Source organism: Podarcis gaigeae, assembly GCF_964106915.1.
Source record: "Podarcis gaigeae genome assembly, chromosome: 18".
NCBI classification, from domain to species: domain Eukaryota; kingdom Metazoa; phylum Chordata; class Lepidosauria; order Squamata; family Lacertidae; genus Podarcis; species Podarcis gaigeae.
Window position 1 is genome coordinate 956,187 of NC_139696.1, and position 11,359 is coordinate 967,545.

The window sequence follows — 11,359 nt, forward strand, 5'->3', positions numbered from 1 at the left end:
CCAGGAGCATAATCCTTGACCGCTGGCCCTTCCAGCTGGAAGAGATGGGAGTCCCAATGGTAAGATCCAGAAGGTCACTTGCTTCGCCTACCTGCTTCCCTTGCTATTTGTCTGCTTTTAGAAATACAGTGGTACCTTGGAAGGCAGACAGAATCCGTTCCGGAAGTCCATTCGACTTCTGAAAACATTTGGGAACCAAGGCGGAGCTTCCGATTGGCTGCAGGAAGCCGGAAGCCGTGTCGGACGTTCCAAAGAACGTTCGAAAACCGGAACAATCGCTTCCGGTTTTCGATCGTCCGGGAGCCGAAACGTTCGACTCCCAAGGTGTTTGAAAACCAAGGTATGACTCTATCTCCTTTGGGCAAATTTGTGAAGATGGGATGTGTGTAAATTTGTTTTTGGACTTCAGTGCCAAAGGAACTGATTTTTTTTATTATTAAAAAAGGGGTTTGTCATTAACAAGGCGGCTGGTTTCCAAGTAAGCGATTTATTTATTTTTAGTGCAAGTGCACCTCACCACCTCTGAGTTTTGTTTGGGGTGGGGAGGGGGACATGCTTTCCTTGTGACCAGTTTCTGTGCACAAATCCAGCAACTGAAGCTTCACCCCCCCCCTCACTTTTACCTCCCCGGCAGATTAAGTTTTTCCTCTGTCGAACTTCTGCATATTCTCAGTTGTTAAAACCACTTCACCTGGGCAAGGAAAGCAAGGAGAGTAGAGCCCCCGACCCTCTTTTTCACCACTGGGGGGGGCTTCTACCCTGCATTGTGGTGGTACCCAGTTCAGGGAGCAGCATCAAGAAGTGTCAGTGGCTATATTTTAGCTCCTTGTGGTCTCTGGCTAATTTTAATTGAACACTGCATGCTTTGAATCCATTTTTTTTTGGGGGGGGGGTCTTTGCACTGCAATGAAGAATGTGCATGGTCCACAAAACAGCTGGAGACCCAAGTTTAGGAAACAGTGGAAGGTCCCAGGTCTTACGTCATGAACCGCCCTGAGACCTGCGGATATAGTACTGTATACACACAATATAATAATAATACTTGTCTAAGGAGACGGGACTAATAAAGATAAATGTAAGTTGTATATGTCAAAATATTGAAAATGCGTAAATAATAATAATAATACTCGCCCAGGGAAATGGGACTAATACAGATAAATGTAAGTCGTATATCTCCTTTGGCGATCACTCGTAGCTGAGCAAGTTTCTCTCCACCCCCATCCCAGATACGGAGGTCCAGCTCCGAGGGCCTTCTGGTGGTTCCCTCGCTGCGAGAAGTGAGTTTACAGGGAACCAGGCACAGGGGGGCCTTCTTGGTGGTGGCGCCCGCCCTGTGGAACGCCCTCCCGTCAGATGTCAAGGAAATAAACAACAATCTGACTTTTTAGAAGACATCTGAAGGCAGCCCTGTTTAGGGAAGCTTTTAATGTTCGCTGCTTTGTCGTGTTTTTAATATTCTGTTGGGGAAACCCAGCCAGATGGGCGGGGTATAAATAATAGGTACATAAGACTCTCGTACCTATGGCCCGCCTCTCCTGGTATGCCCTGCGAAGGACCTTAAGGTCCACAAATGACAACACTTTGGAGGTCCCGAGCCTCAAGGTGGTTAGGTTGGTCTCAACTAGGGCCAGGGCCTTTTCAGTAGTGGCCCCGACTTGGTGGAACGCTCTGTCCCAAGAGACTAGCGCCCTGCGGGACTTGACATCTTTCCGCAGGGCCTGCAAGACAGAGTTGTTCCACCTGGCCTTTGGTTTGGACTCAGTCTGACCCTTATGTTTCCCTCCTCTTCTGGTTTTGATCTATGGGCTACTTTCAAAATGAGGCTGCGTTTTAACCTGTATTTTAAATTGGGTCTCCCCCCCATTATGTTTTTTACTGTAATTTTACTGGGGTTAGCTGCCCTGAGCCTGGCTCTGGCTGGGGAGGGCGGGGTATACAATAATTATTATTATTATTATTATTATTATTATTATTATTATTATTATTATTAAAATGCATAAACAAATAATACTGATCATCATAATAAATATATTTATTATTTATTTATTATTTATTTTTATTATACTGATAACAATCCTCGCCCAGGGAGACAGGACTAATAAAAATTCAATGTAGGTTTTATTTTTATATATATATATATATATATATATATATACACATATATACATATACATATATATATATATATATATAAAATGCATAATAATAATAATAATACTAGCAGGAAGAGGAACAGCAGCAGGGCATTCCCAGGCCCCGCCCTCTCTTCCCTAGGCCCCGCCCCTTTGTGGGCGCGGCCTCTGACGCAACAACGCCCCTCCTCGATCCTCGCCCCCTTGTGGGCGCGGCCCTCCGCCTCTTCCGGCCGCTTGTCCCCGCGCGGCTCCCGTAGCCACGTCCGCTTCCGTCGCCGGGCGGAAGTGACGCGTCGGAGCGCGCCGGGGAGCGAGCGGCGGCCGAGAGGGGCCGGATCCGGCTCAGGATGGCGTCGTCCTCGTCGCCGCTGCTGCTGCCGCCTCCGCCGGCCCTGCTCCCGCCTTCCTCGCCGCCCCTCCCTCCCGGCGCGTCCCCGCCGCCCCCGGGCGCGCCCCCGCCGCCCCGCCCCCGGGGAGGAGGAGGCGCGCCCCCGCCGCCGGGGGTCTTCCGCGTGCCCGCGCTGTGCCTGGCCTGGTACGCGCTGAGCGCCGGCGGCAACGTGGTGAACAAGGTGCTGCTGGGCGCCTTCCCGAGGCCCGTCACCGTCTCCCTCTGCCACGTGCTGGGCCTGGTGGCGCTCCTGCCCCCCCTGCTGCGCGCCTGGCGCGTGCCCGCCGCCAGCCCCGCCCAGCTGCCCCCGCGCGCCTACCCGAGACTCATCCTCCCGCTCGCCTTCGGGAAGTACCTGGCCTCCGTCTCCGCCCACGTCTCCCTCTGGAGGGTGCCCGTCTCCTACGCCCACACCGGTACGCGGGCTCCGGGGCATGGGCAGAGGGCGGAGGGTGGGAATGGAACGAAAGAAGTTGATGCGAGAGGGGCAGATTTGGGAGGGCACCCCCACGATCATCTAGTCCAGCTCTATAAAGGGGGCAGGTCCTCTGCTCCTGGGAATGTGCAGAGTGCCTGGAAAGAAAGACGTTGGTCCTAGAATTGCAGATTTGAGAGGGCACCCCCACGATCATCTAGTCCAACCCTATAAAGGGGGCAGGTCCTCTGCTCCTGGGAATGTGCAGAGTGCCTGGAAAGAAAGACGTTGGTCCTAGAATTGCAGATTTGAGAGGGCATCCCCATGATCATCTAGTCCAACCCTATAAAGGGGGCAGGTCCTCTGTTCCTGGGAATGTGCAGAGTGCCTGGAAATAAAGAAGTTGGTCCTAGAATTGCAGATTTGGGAGGGCACCCCCACGATCATCTAGTCCAGCTCCATAAAGGGGGCAGGTCCTCTGCTCCTGGGAATGTGCAGAGTGCCAAGAAAGAAAGACGTTGGTCCTAGAATTGCAGATTTGGGAGGGCACCCCCATGATCATCTAGTCCAGCTCCATAAAGGGGGCAGGTCTTCTGCACCATACTGCTCCTGGGAATGTGCAGAGTGCATGGAAAGAAAGAAAGAAAGAAAGAAAGAAAGAAAGAAGTTGGTCCTAGAGTGGCAGATTTGGGAGGGCACCCCCATGATCATCTAGTCCAGCCCTACAACGGAGGCAGGCCCTCCGCGCCCTGCTGCTCCTGGGAATGTGCAGAGTGCATGGAAAGAAAGAAGTTGATTCTAGAATTGCAGAATAGGGAGGGCACCCACACGATCATCTAGTCCAGCCCTACAAAGGGGGAAGGCCCTCTGTGCCCTATTGTTCCTGGGTATGTGCAGATTGCCTGGAAATAAAGAAGTTGATGCTAGAATTGCAGATATGGGAGGGCACCCCCACAAACATCTATTCCAGCCCTACAAAGGGGGCAGGCCCTCCGCACCCTGCTGCTCCTGGGAATGTGCAGCGTTCTCCTAGAAAGAAAGAAAAGTTGATCCTGGAATGGCAGACCTGGGGCTTTCAGCGCCACCAGCCCATGACGGGGCCTTCTTGGTGCCAGCCGCATTGAAATAATTGGTTTTGAGGGTGTTTCGTGTTTAATTTCTTTTTCTGGGGAAAGAAAAAGCATTCTCCTGTTAACCACAGTAATAAATAGTGGGTCAAAGCTAGCATTTGTCAAGCTCTTGAGTATTTTATTTATTAAACCTGTTGGACGTGACCACATTATGCCCATTAACCTCACTGTGTTTGCTCTGTGCAAATGTCTTAGATGGGATACAACCCAAGTAAGGGGCTGAAATATTGGGTGCTTTGGTTTTGGGGTCCCTTGTGAGAGTGAGGACTCACGCTGTGCAGTCATTCTCCCTTGTGTTTCCCATGGGCTTCTGTCCCCCTCTGCATGCAGAAGTCCCGGGTTCAACCCTAGCCCCCGTCTCTAGCTGCGGCTGGCAGAGATTCCTGCCTGAGAACCTGCACAGCCATGGCTGCCAGTTGGTGTAGACAGTCCTGAGCTTCTTGGACCTACAGCTCCCTGCGTTCCTCCTTGCCAGTCTCCTCTTCTAGCTTCTCTTAGAATCCTAGAATCCTAGAGTTGGAAGAGACCCCAAGGGCCATCGAGTCCAACCCCCTGCCAAGCAGGAAACACCATCAGAGCACTCCTGACATATGGTTGTCAAGCCTCTGCTTAAAGACCTCCAAGGAAGGAGACTCCACCACACTCCTTGGCAGCAAATTCCACTGTCAAACAGCTCTTACTGTCAGGAAGTTCTTCCTAATGTTTAGGTGGAATCTTCTTTCTTGTAGTTTGGATCCATTGCTCCGTGTCCGCTTCTCTGAAGCAGCAGAAAACAACCTTTCTCCCTCCTCTATGTGACATCCTTTTATATATTTGAACATGGCTATCATATCACCCCTTAACCTCCTCTTCTCCAGGCTAAACATGCCCAGCTCCCTTAGCCGTTCCTCATAAGGCATTGTTTCCAGGCCTTTGACCATTTTGGTTGCCCTCCTCTTCTGCCTCTCTAACCTCCTTCTCCTTTCAGTCAAAGCGACAATGCCGATCTGGGTGGTGCTTTTGTCGAGAATCATCATGAAGGAGAAGCAGACAACCAAGGTAAGAGGGAGGAGGAGGGAGGAGGAACGGTGGGCGAGACGCCGCCCTTCTTTCTGGAGACAAACTCCCTGGACCTGAATGGGGTCACTGTGCCCCTGAAGGACCAGGTGCGCAGCCTGGGGGTCATTTCGGACTCACGGCTGTCTATGGAGGCGCAGGTCAGTTCTGCCTCCAGGGCGGTTGTCTAACTTGCCAGAGTGGTTCATATTCTGGTTATCTCCCACTTGGGACTGCTGCAATGCGCTCTACGGGGGGGGGGGGGGGGGGAGGCTCCCTTTGAAGATGACTTGGAAACTACCAACTAATCTAGAAGGCACCTCCCAGATTGGTGACGGGCTGTGGCCGCTGGGACCATATTACTCCAGTCCTGAAAAATTGACATTGGCTCCCAGTACTGAGCACAATTCAAAGTGTTGGTGGTGACCTTTAAAGCCCTAAATGGCCCAGTATCCCTGAAGGAGCGTCTCCACTCCCAAGGGTCTTCTGGCGGTTCCCTCCCTGCGAGAAGTGAGGTTACAGGGAAGCAGGCGGAGGGCCTTCTCGGTGGTGGCGCCCTCCCTGTGGAACGCCCTCCCATCAGATGTCAAGGAAATAAACAACTGTCTGACTTTTAGAAGACATCTGAAGGCAGCCCTGTTTAGGGAGGTTTTAAATGTTTGGTGTTTCATCGTCTTTTTAATATTCTGTTGGGAGCCGCCCAGACTGGCTGGGGAAACCAAGTCAGGTTTAACAAGTTATTATTATTATTATTATTATTATTATTATTATTATCTTTGGGATGGTGATTTTAAGGCGCTTCTTTCCCACCTGAAGTGCTTTCCCCCTCCTTCCTCCCCCCAGGTGTACTTATCCCTCATCCCCATCATCGGGGGCGTCCTGCTGGCCACGGTCACGGAGCTGTCCTTCGACACGTGGGGGCTGATCAGTGCCTTGGCTGCCACGCTCTGCTTCTCCCTCCAGAACATTTTCTCCAAAAAGGTACTGTCCACGTTACCACTCGCGTTCTGCTCGGCAGGGACAGAAGCCGGAAGGGGTGCCTTGGGGCTGGAAATCTTTTGCCAGCCCAAAACCAGCCCCTGCCCATTCCGGCTAAATCGCACTGGCGCTTGGGGTGGAGAAGAACCAGTGGTGTCCTGGTGGTGGTGATTGTGGAAGATAATAGGCATCGTAACCTAGAGTCTAGAGCGTTTCCATCCTTGCACTCCTCCATTTTTGAGCCTGCAAGATCCGAGATGCCCCTAATACAGTGGAATCTCAGTTTTCAATCGTCTTGGGAGCCAAAAGATTTGGAACCCGGGTGCCGATAACCTGGATGTAGTTGCTTCCGTTTTCGAACTTGCCTCGGAAATCAAACTTCTTCCGAGGCGTGTTTTTTTCTCCGTTGGAATTGCCGCCTGCCCATTGTGCCTTGGTTGTCGAACGTTTATTGGAAATCGAACGGTCTTCCGGAACGGATTGCGTTGGATGCCTGACTCTGTTATTCCTAGGAGAAATGCCCCTGGTCCTTTTGGGGGAAATGATCCGTTAGAACATGTTCATTACAAGCCATCTCCCACAACCGCCCCATCTCCCTTTTCCCAGGGAAAGCGAGCGAGGCAGCACTCTGTGGGGGGCACAGAGACCGGCCTCTTCTTTCCCTGTGGGTGCTGAGCAGGAGGGGGAAGCAAGTTGAAATCACCCGTCCCTGATCTCTTTCTCGGTCCTTGCAGGTGCTGAGGGATTCCAGGATCCACCACCTGCGCTTGCTGAACATTCTGGGCTGCCACGCGGTCTTCTTCATGATCCCCACCTGGGTCCTGGTCGACCTCTCCGCCTTCCTGGTCGAGAATGACTTGGTGAGTTCCTGGGGCGGGGAGCTCCCTTCCCTTCCTCTCCGTGGGGCTCCCTTTGAAGGTGACCCGGAAACTACAACCAATCCAGAATGCGGCAGCTAGACTGGGGACTGGGAGCGGAGACTATATAACACCGGTCCTGAAAGACTTACATAGGCTCCCAGGACGTTTCCAAGCACAATTCAAAGGGTTGGTGCTGACCTTGAAAGCCCTAAAAATCGGGGTCCTCCTTTCGAGGGTCTTCTGGCGGTTCCCTCCCTGCGAAAAGTGAGGGTGCAGGGAACCAGGCAGAGGGCCTTCTCCTGACTTTTAGGAGACTTCTGAAGGCAGCCTTGTTTAGGAAAGTTTTTAATGCCTGGTGTTCTATTGTGCTTTTAATATTCTGTTGGAAGCCGCCCAGAGTGGCTGAGGAAGCCCAGCCGGATAGGCAGGGTATAAGTACAGTAGTACCTTGTTTTGCGACCGGGATCCATTCCGGAGCCCCAGTCACTGGCACACCCCAGGACGCTGGATAAAGTGTTGCGCATGCGTGAGCGGCGAACCCAGAAGTAACCCATTCCGGTACTTCTGGGTTTGTCACGGACGTCCGACAGAATGGGCGCTCGACAGGGTGAAGGTGCCACTGTAATAAATTATTACTATTATTTTTTATTATTTCTACCGGAGTCTCGACAGCCCCCGGGAGTGACCGCGGGGCTGGCGGGGAAACTCCCCGCTGTCCCTTGAACCCTGCCTCACTTGCAGAGCTCGATGGCCCATTGGCCATGGACCCTTCTCCTGCTCACCATCAGCGGCTTCTGCAACTTCGCCCAGAACGTCATCGCCTTCAGCATCCTCAACCTCATCAGCCCCCTGAGCTACTCGGTCGCCAACGCCACCAAGAGGATCACGGTCATCAGTGTCTCTCTGCTCATGCTCAGAAACCCCGTGACCTCCACCAACGTCCTGGGAATGATGACTGCCATCCTGGGAGTCTTCTTATACAACAAGGTAGGTGCCTCTTTTTTTTTTTTTGGTGGGGAAGGCAGCACTCCCTGCTTGCGATTCCCCAGTATACTGTCTCCAACAGTGGAGGGAGGGAGAGCGTTGCCTTCGTAGCCGATTGCCGTCTGTTACCTTCGCGTTTTTGTGTTTTCCGTTCTCTTTTTTAATACATAGAATACATATTAATATAGAGGGTTGGGCTGGATGACCTTTGGGGGAGACCTCCCGGTTCTCCGAAAGGGAGCCTGATGGGAAGCTCTTCTCCCCACAGACCAAATACGACGCCAACCAGGAGAGGAAGAAGCAGCTGCTGCCCATCACGACAGGAGATCTCCCCGGCGGCCTGGAGCGCCACAGGGGCCCCCCGGAGAAGAGCCAGAACGGACTTTCCTCCTTCCTGCACCACCACGGCGGGGACTTCCAGTACGGCAACCGGGCAGGGGGAGGCGGTGGCGTCCTGGCCGACCACTTCCAGTACAGCCGGCAGAACTACCCCGCGATGTACAGCTCCAGCCGCTATGACATCTAGCGAGAGGCTGGGTCCCGGCCGGCAGAACCCGGGACTCTCCGTGGACGGAGAGGGGTCCTTAAGCACTTGGGAGTGTATGTTTGTGGGCCGGGACTCCCTGTGAGCAGGAGGAGGACCGTGTGTGCACTTGGAACAGGAGGAGGAGGGCAGCTGCATGCTGATCAACTTTCTGCCCAGGGACACGGGTGCGGATCACGGCTGAGCCCCCCCCCCCCCGAGCCCAGCCTGGGCCTCTGAGATTGCCCCCGAACCCACTGGGGACAGCAGAAAGATGGCCAGTATTCTATTTTTCCTTTTCCCCCTTACGGATTTTTGTTTTGTTTTCATTTGGGTTGCACTCTAACTTTTTTATTGTTTCGGTTGCTTTGTCTGGCAGCCGCGCCGGCCTTTGCCGACCTGGTGCCCTCGGGGCGCTCCAGACACCCGTCAGCACCCACAGAGGCCCCTGCGAGGCTCCGGGTCAGCTGAGGCCGAGCTCTGCTGCTGTTTTCAAAGTGCAATTTGCAAGAAGCATCTTCCTCTCCTCCCTGCAGAGGAGCAGGCCGCTTCTTGTATCCCGCAGCCGTTGCGAGGTTGTGTGTGTGTGTGTGTGTGTGTGTGTGTGTGTGTGCAGTCGAGTTTGTAGCCGCCTTCTGCTCCGGCTTGTGACCGTCGCAAAGAGATACGGAGAGAGAGCGGCCATCTGTTTTAAAATAATAATCATGTTCTGCCGAGCGACGTGACAAATTTAGAGATGCGCTTCTTAAACGTTCCCTCTCCCTGCTCACGCCCGACCCTGTTTTTTGAATCATGAGGTCTAGGAACGCTTTCATGATGTCCCCGCCTGCAGCAAAGCTGCTCATTTAGGAAAGGGCTCTTCTTTGGGGTTGCAAAACTACATTTCACCCCTTAAAAATGAATGGATTTCCTGGGCCCATTAACTCTCAGTAGGACTGGCCAACGGAAGATTTGGAGCCAATTTGGTTTCTTCCTCCCCGGCCTTCCAAAGCGGGTCCACTGCGGGTGGGGCCATTAAGACGTCCAAACCGGAAACCCCCTTTTAAAATAAATCTGTGCGTAATTCCCTGCACGGTTTCGGCCCATTCGCACCTTCGCTGTCCGACACAGACCCCTCCTCTGCCTTCTCCTGCGTCCTAGAGCTGTTTCTCCCATCGGGGCTTTGTCTGAAATGAGGAGGTCTCTTCGTCTGAGTTTTGTAATCATGTTTCTGCCTTGGCCAAAGGGAAAAGAGGAGGGGGGAAGCTCCGGAGACCCCGGGACAGGAGGTCTCAAGAGGCCAGCCCTCTTCTTCGGCCTTGGATACAAGCAGGGGAACAGTTTCACGCCTGCCCTCTCAGTTTTGCTTTCTAATACGTACATACCCAAAATGAGAGTCTCATTTCGGCAAGCAGCTCGGAGAGGAGAGGGAGCGGGCCGTAGGCGGGGAGCAGCTGCTCTCCGAGGCAGCGGGGGTCCCAATGTGGGCAAATTGTGTGCCTTTCCCCACAGATAACAGCCTCTCGCTTCATCTGGTGGCTTTCTTCCCCTCTCTCGGCGATGGCGAGATCCCTTCTTGGGAGAGCAGGACACCAGACAAGGCACCGAGCTTTTCCCATTCAGAGCTCGCCTCTCCCCAAGGCGAGCAACTCTTCAAGAACGGCTTGCCTGCCCCGGTTCCCCCCCCCCCCGATGCCCCGGTTCCCCCCCCCCCGATGTCTCCCCTAGCCCCAGATCCAGCTGTCAAAGCCCACGTCATTGCCCCGTCCGGAACAGCGGGGTTTTCCCAGTTCCGGTTCTTTTGCCGCCCGTTTGCCAGGGAGCGGCATGTTTGCGTGTTGAGTGTGTTATATCTATAAGGGGAGGGAAGGCGGAGCGCTTGAGTCCTTGTGTGTGTGTGTGTGTATATATATTCCGCCCAGATGTTGCCGTTTTATTTGGTTTGGAGCGTGTTGTGAAACCTCTGCCCCTTCTCCGAAGAAGCAAAACCACCGCCCGGGATGAAGGGTCTTGCTCAGAGAAGAATCGTCGGTAATCTGCTTTTCAACATCTCCGTGTCGACAGAGCATCGTATTTTGTTTTATTTTGCAAAATTAACCGAAGTTTGATTCCCCTCTCTTACTTCCTTTCCCTGCCGACCTGGCTGCGAAATGCAACACTTACTTTGCGGCCAGTTGGAGGTGTGGCCGGTGGTCCTTTCATGGCCAAAGCCCCCCCCCCCCCCGTGGTCTCAGGTGGCCTGGGAGAAAGCGATGGGCGAGGTGTAATGGGGTGTGTGGAGGCTGTCAGGTCCAGGACTTGGCCTGGGGGGAGGGTGGGATTCCCTCTTGTCTAAAATCAGCATCTTCAGGAGGGAAATGGCAGAGCAGTTTATTAGTTGCCTCTACCCAAAAAATGAATACTCCAATCCGTCTCCTGCCTCTCCAGAAGCAACCTGGTGCCTTGCAGCTGTTTTCCGAACTGACTACAACTCCCATCATCCGTAGATAGCAGGACCAGTGGTGAGGGACGATGGGAGTTGTAGTCCAACCACAGCCGGGGACCGACCCAAGTTTGAGAAACTCTGGACCGGAGCCTCGGTCATTTGTAAATTATGCGGGCGATTTCCGGAGGGAAGTTTCTCAATCGATAGGTGTACATGTTTTTAGCAACAGCGTTCCCTCCTAGCTCTAAGTATGAGGAACCTTCTTACAAGTTTGTTTCTTCTGATGTACAGGAACCGTGGTTTGTCTTTTTTTTTAAGCCCCTGCAAGCTTAAGAAAGAAAAGTTAATGGTTTTCTTTTTTAAGCCTGCAAACTTAGGGGGCAAAAAAGTTAAAATGGAAAAAAGGGTGTGTTGTAATTATGCTTTTAAAATATCAAAAAATGTAAATAAACCCGAATTCTGCAAGAATCGAAACTTTCCCGTATGGAGTCTTCTTGGCTACAC

The 11,359-nt window shown here is 52.9% G+C and overlaps 1 protein-coding gene across 1 annotated transcript; it reads left to right on the forward strand.

Moving 5' to 3' along the window:
* Positions 1-2,394: 2,394 nt before the first annotated feature.
* On the forward strand, positions 2,395-11,329 carry SLC35E1 (solute carrier family 35 member E1). The gene is made up of 6 exons (XM_083720596.1): positions 2,395-2,942; positions 5,039-5,109; positions 5,950-6,087; positions 6,819-6,944; positions 7,686-7,931; positions 8,197-11,329. The coding sequence occupies exons 1-6, from the start codon at positions 2,483-2,485 to the stop codon at positions 8,452-8,454; spliced, it is 1,299 nt and encodes a 432-aa protein (XP_083576722.1). The 5' UTR covers positions 2,395-2,482; the 3' UTR covers positions 8,455-11,329.
* Positions 11,330-11,359: the final 30 nt, after the last annotated feature.

Bases quoted from the DNA above. Each gene is read 5' to 3' on its own strand.
- SLC35E1 (XM_083720596.1), top strand. From the start codon at position 2,483: ATGGCGTCGTCCTCGTCGCCGCTGCTGCTGCCGCCTCCGCCGGCCCTG. The intron at 5,110-5,949 runs GTAAGAGGGAGG...TCCTCCCCCCAG, and splicing joins AGGAGAAGCAGACAACCAAG to GTGTACTTATCCCTCATCCC. The intron at 6,088-6,818 runs GTACTGTCCACG...CGGTCCTTGCAG, and splicing joins AGAACATTTTCTCCAAAAAG to GTGCTGAGGGATTCCAGGAT.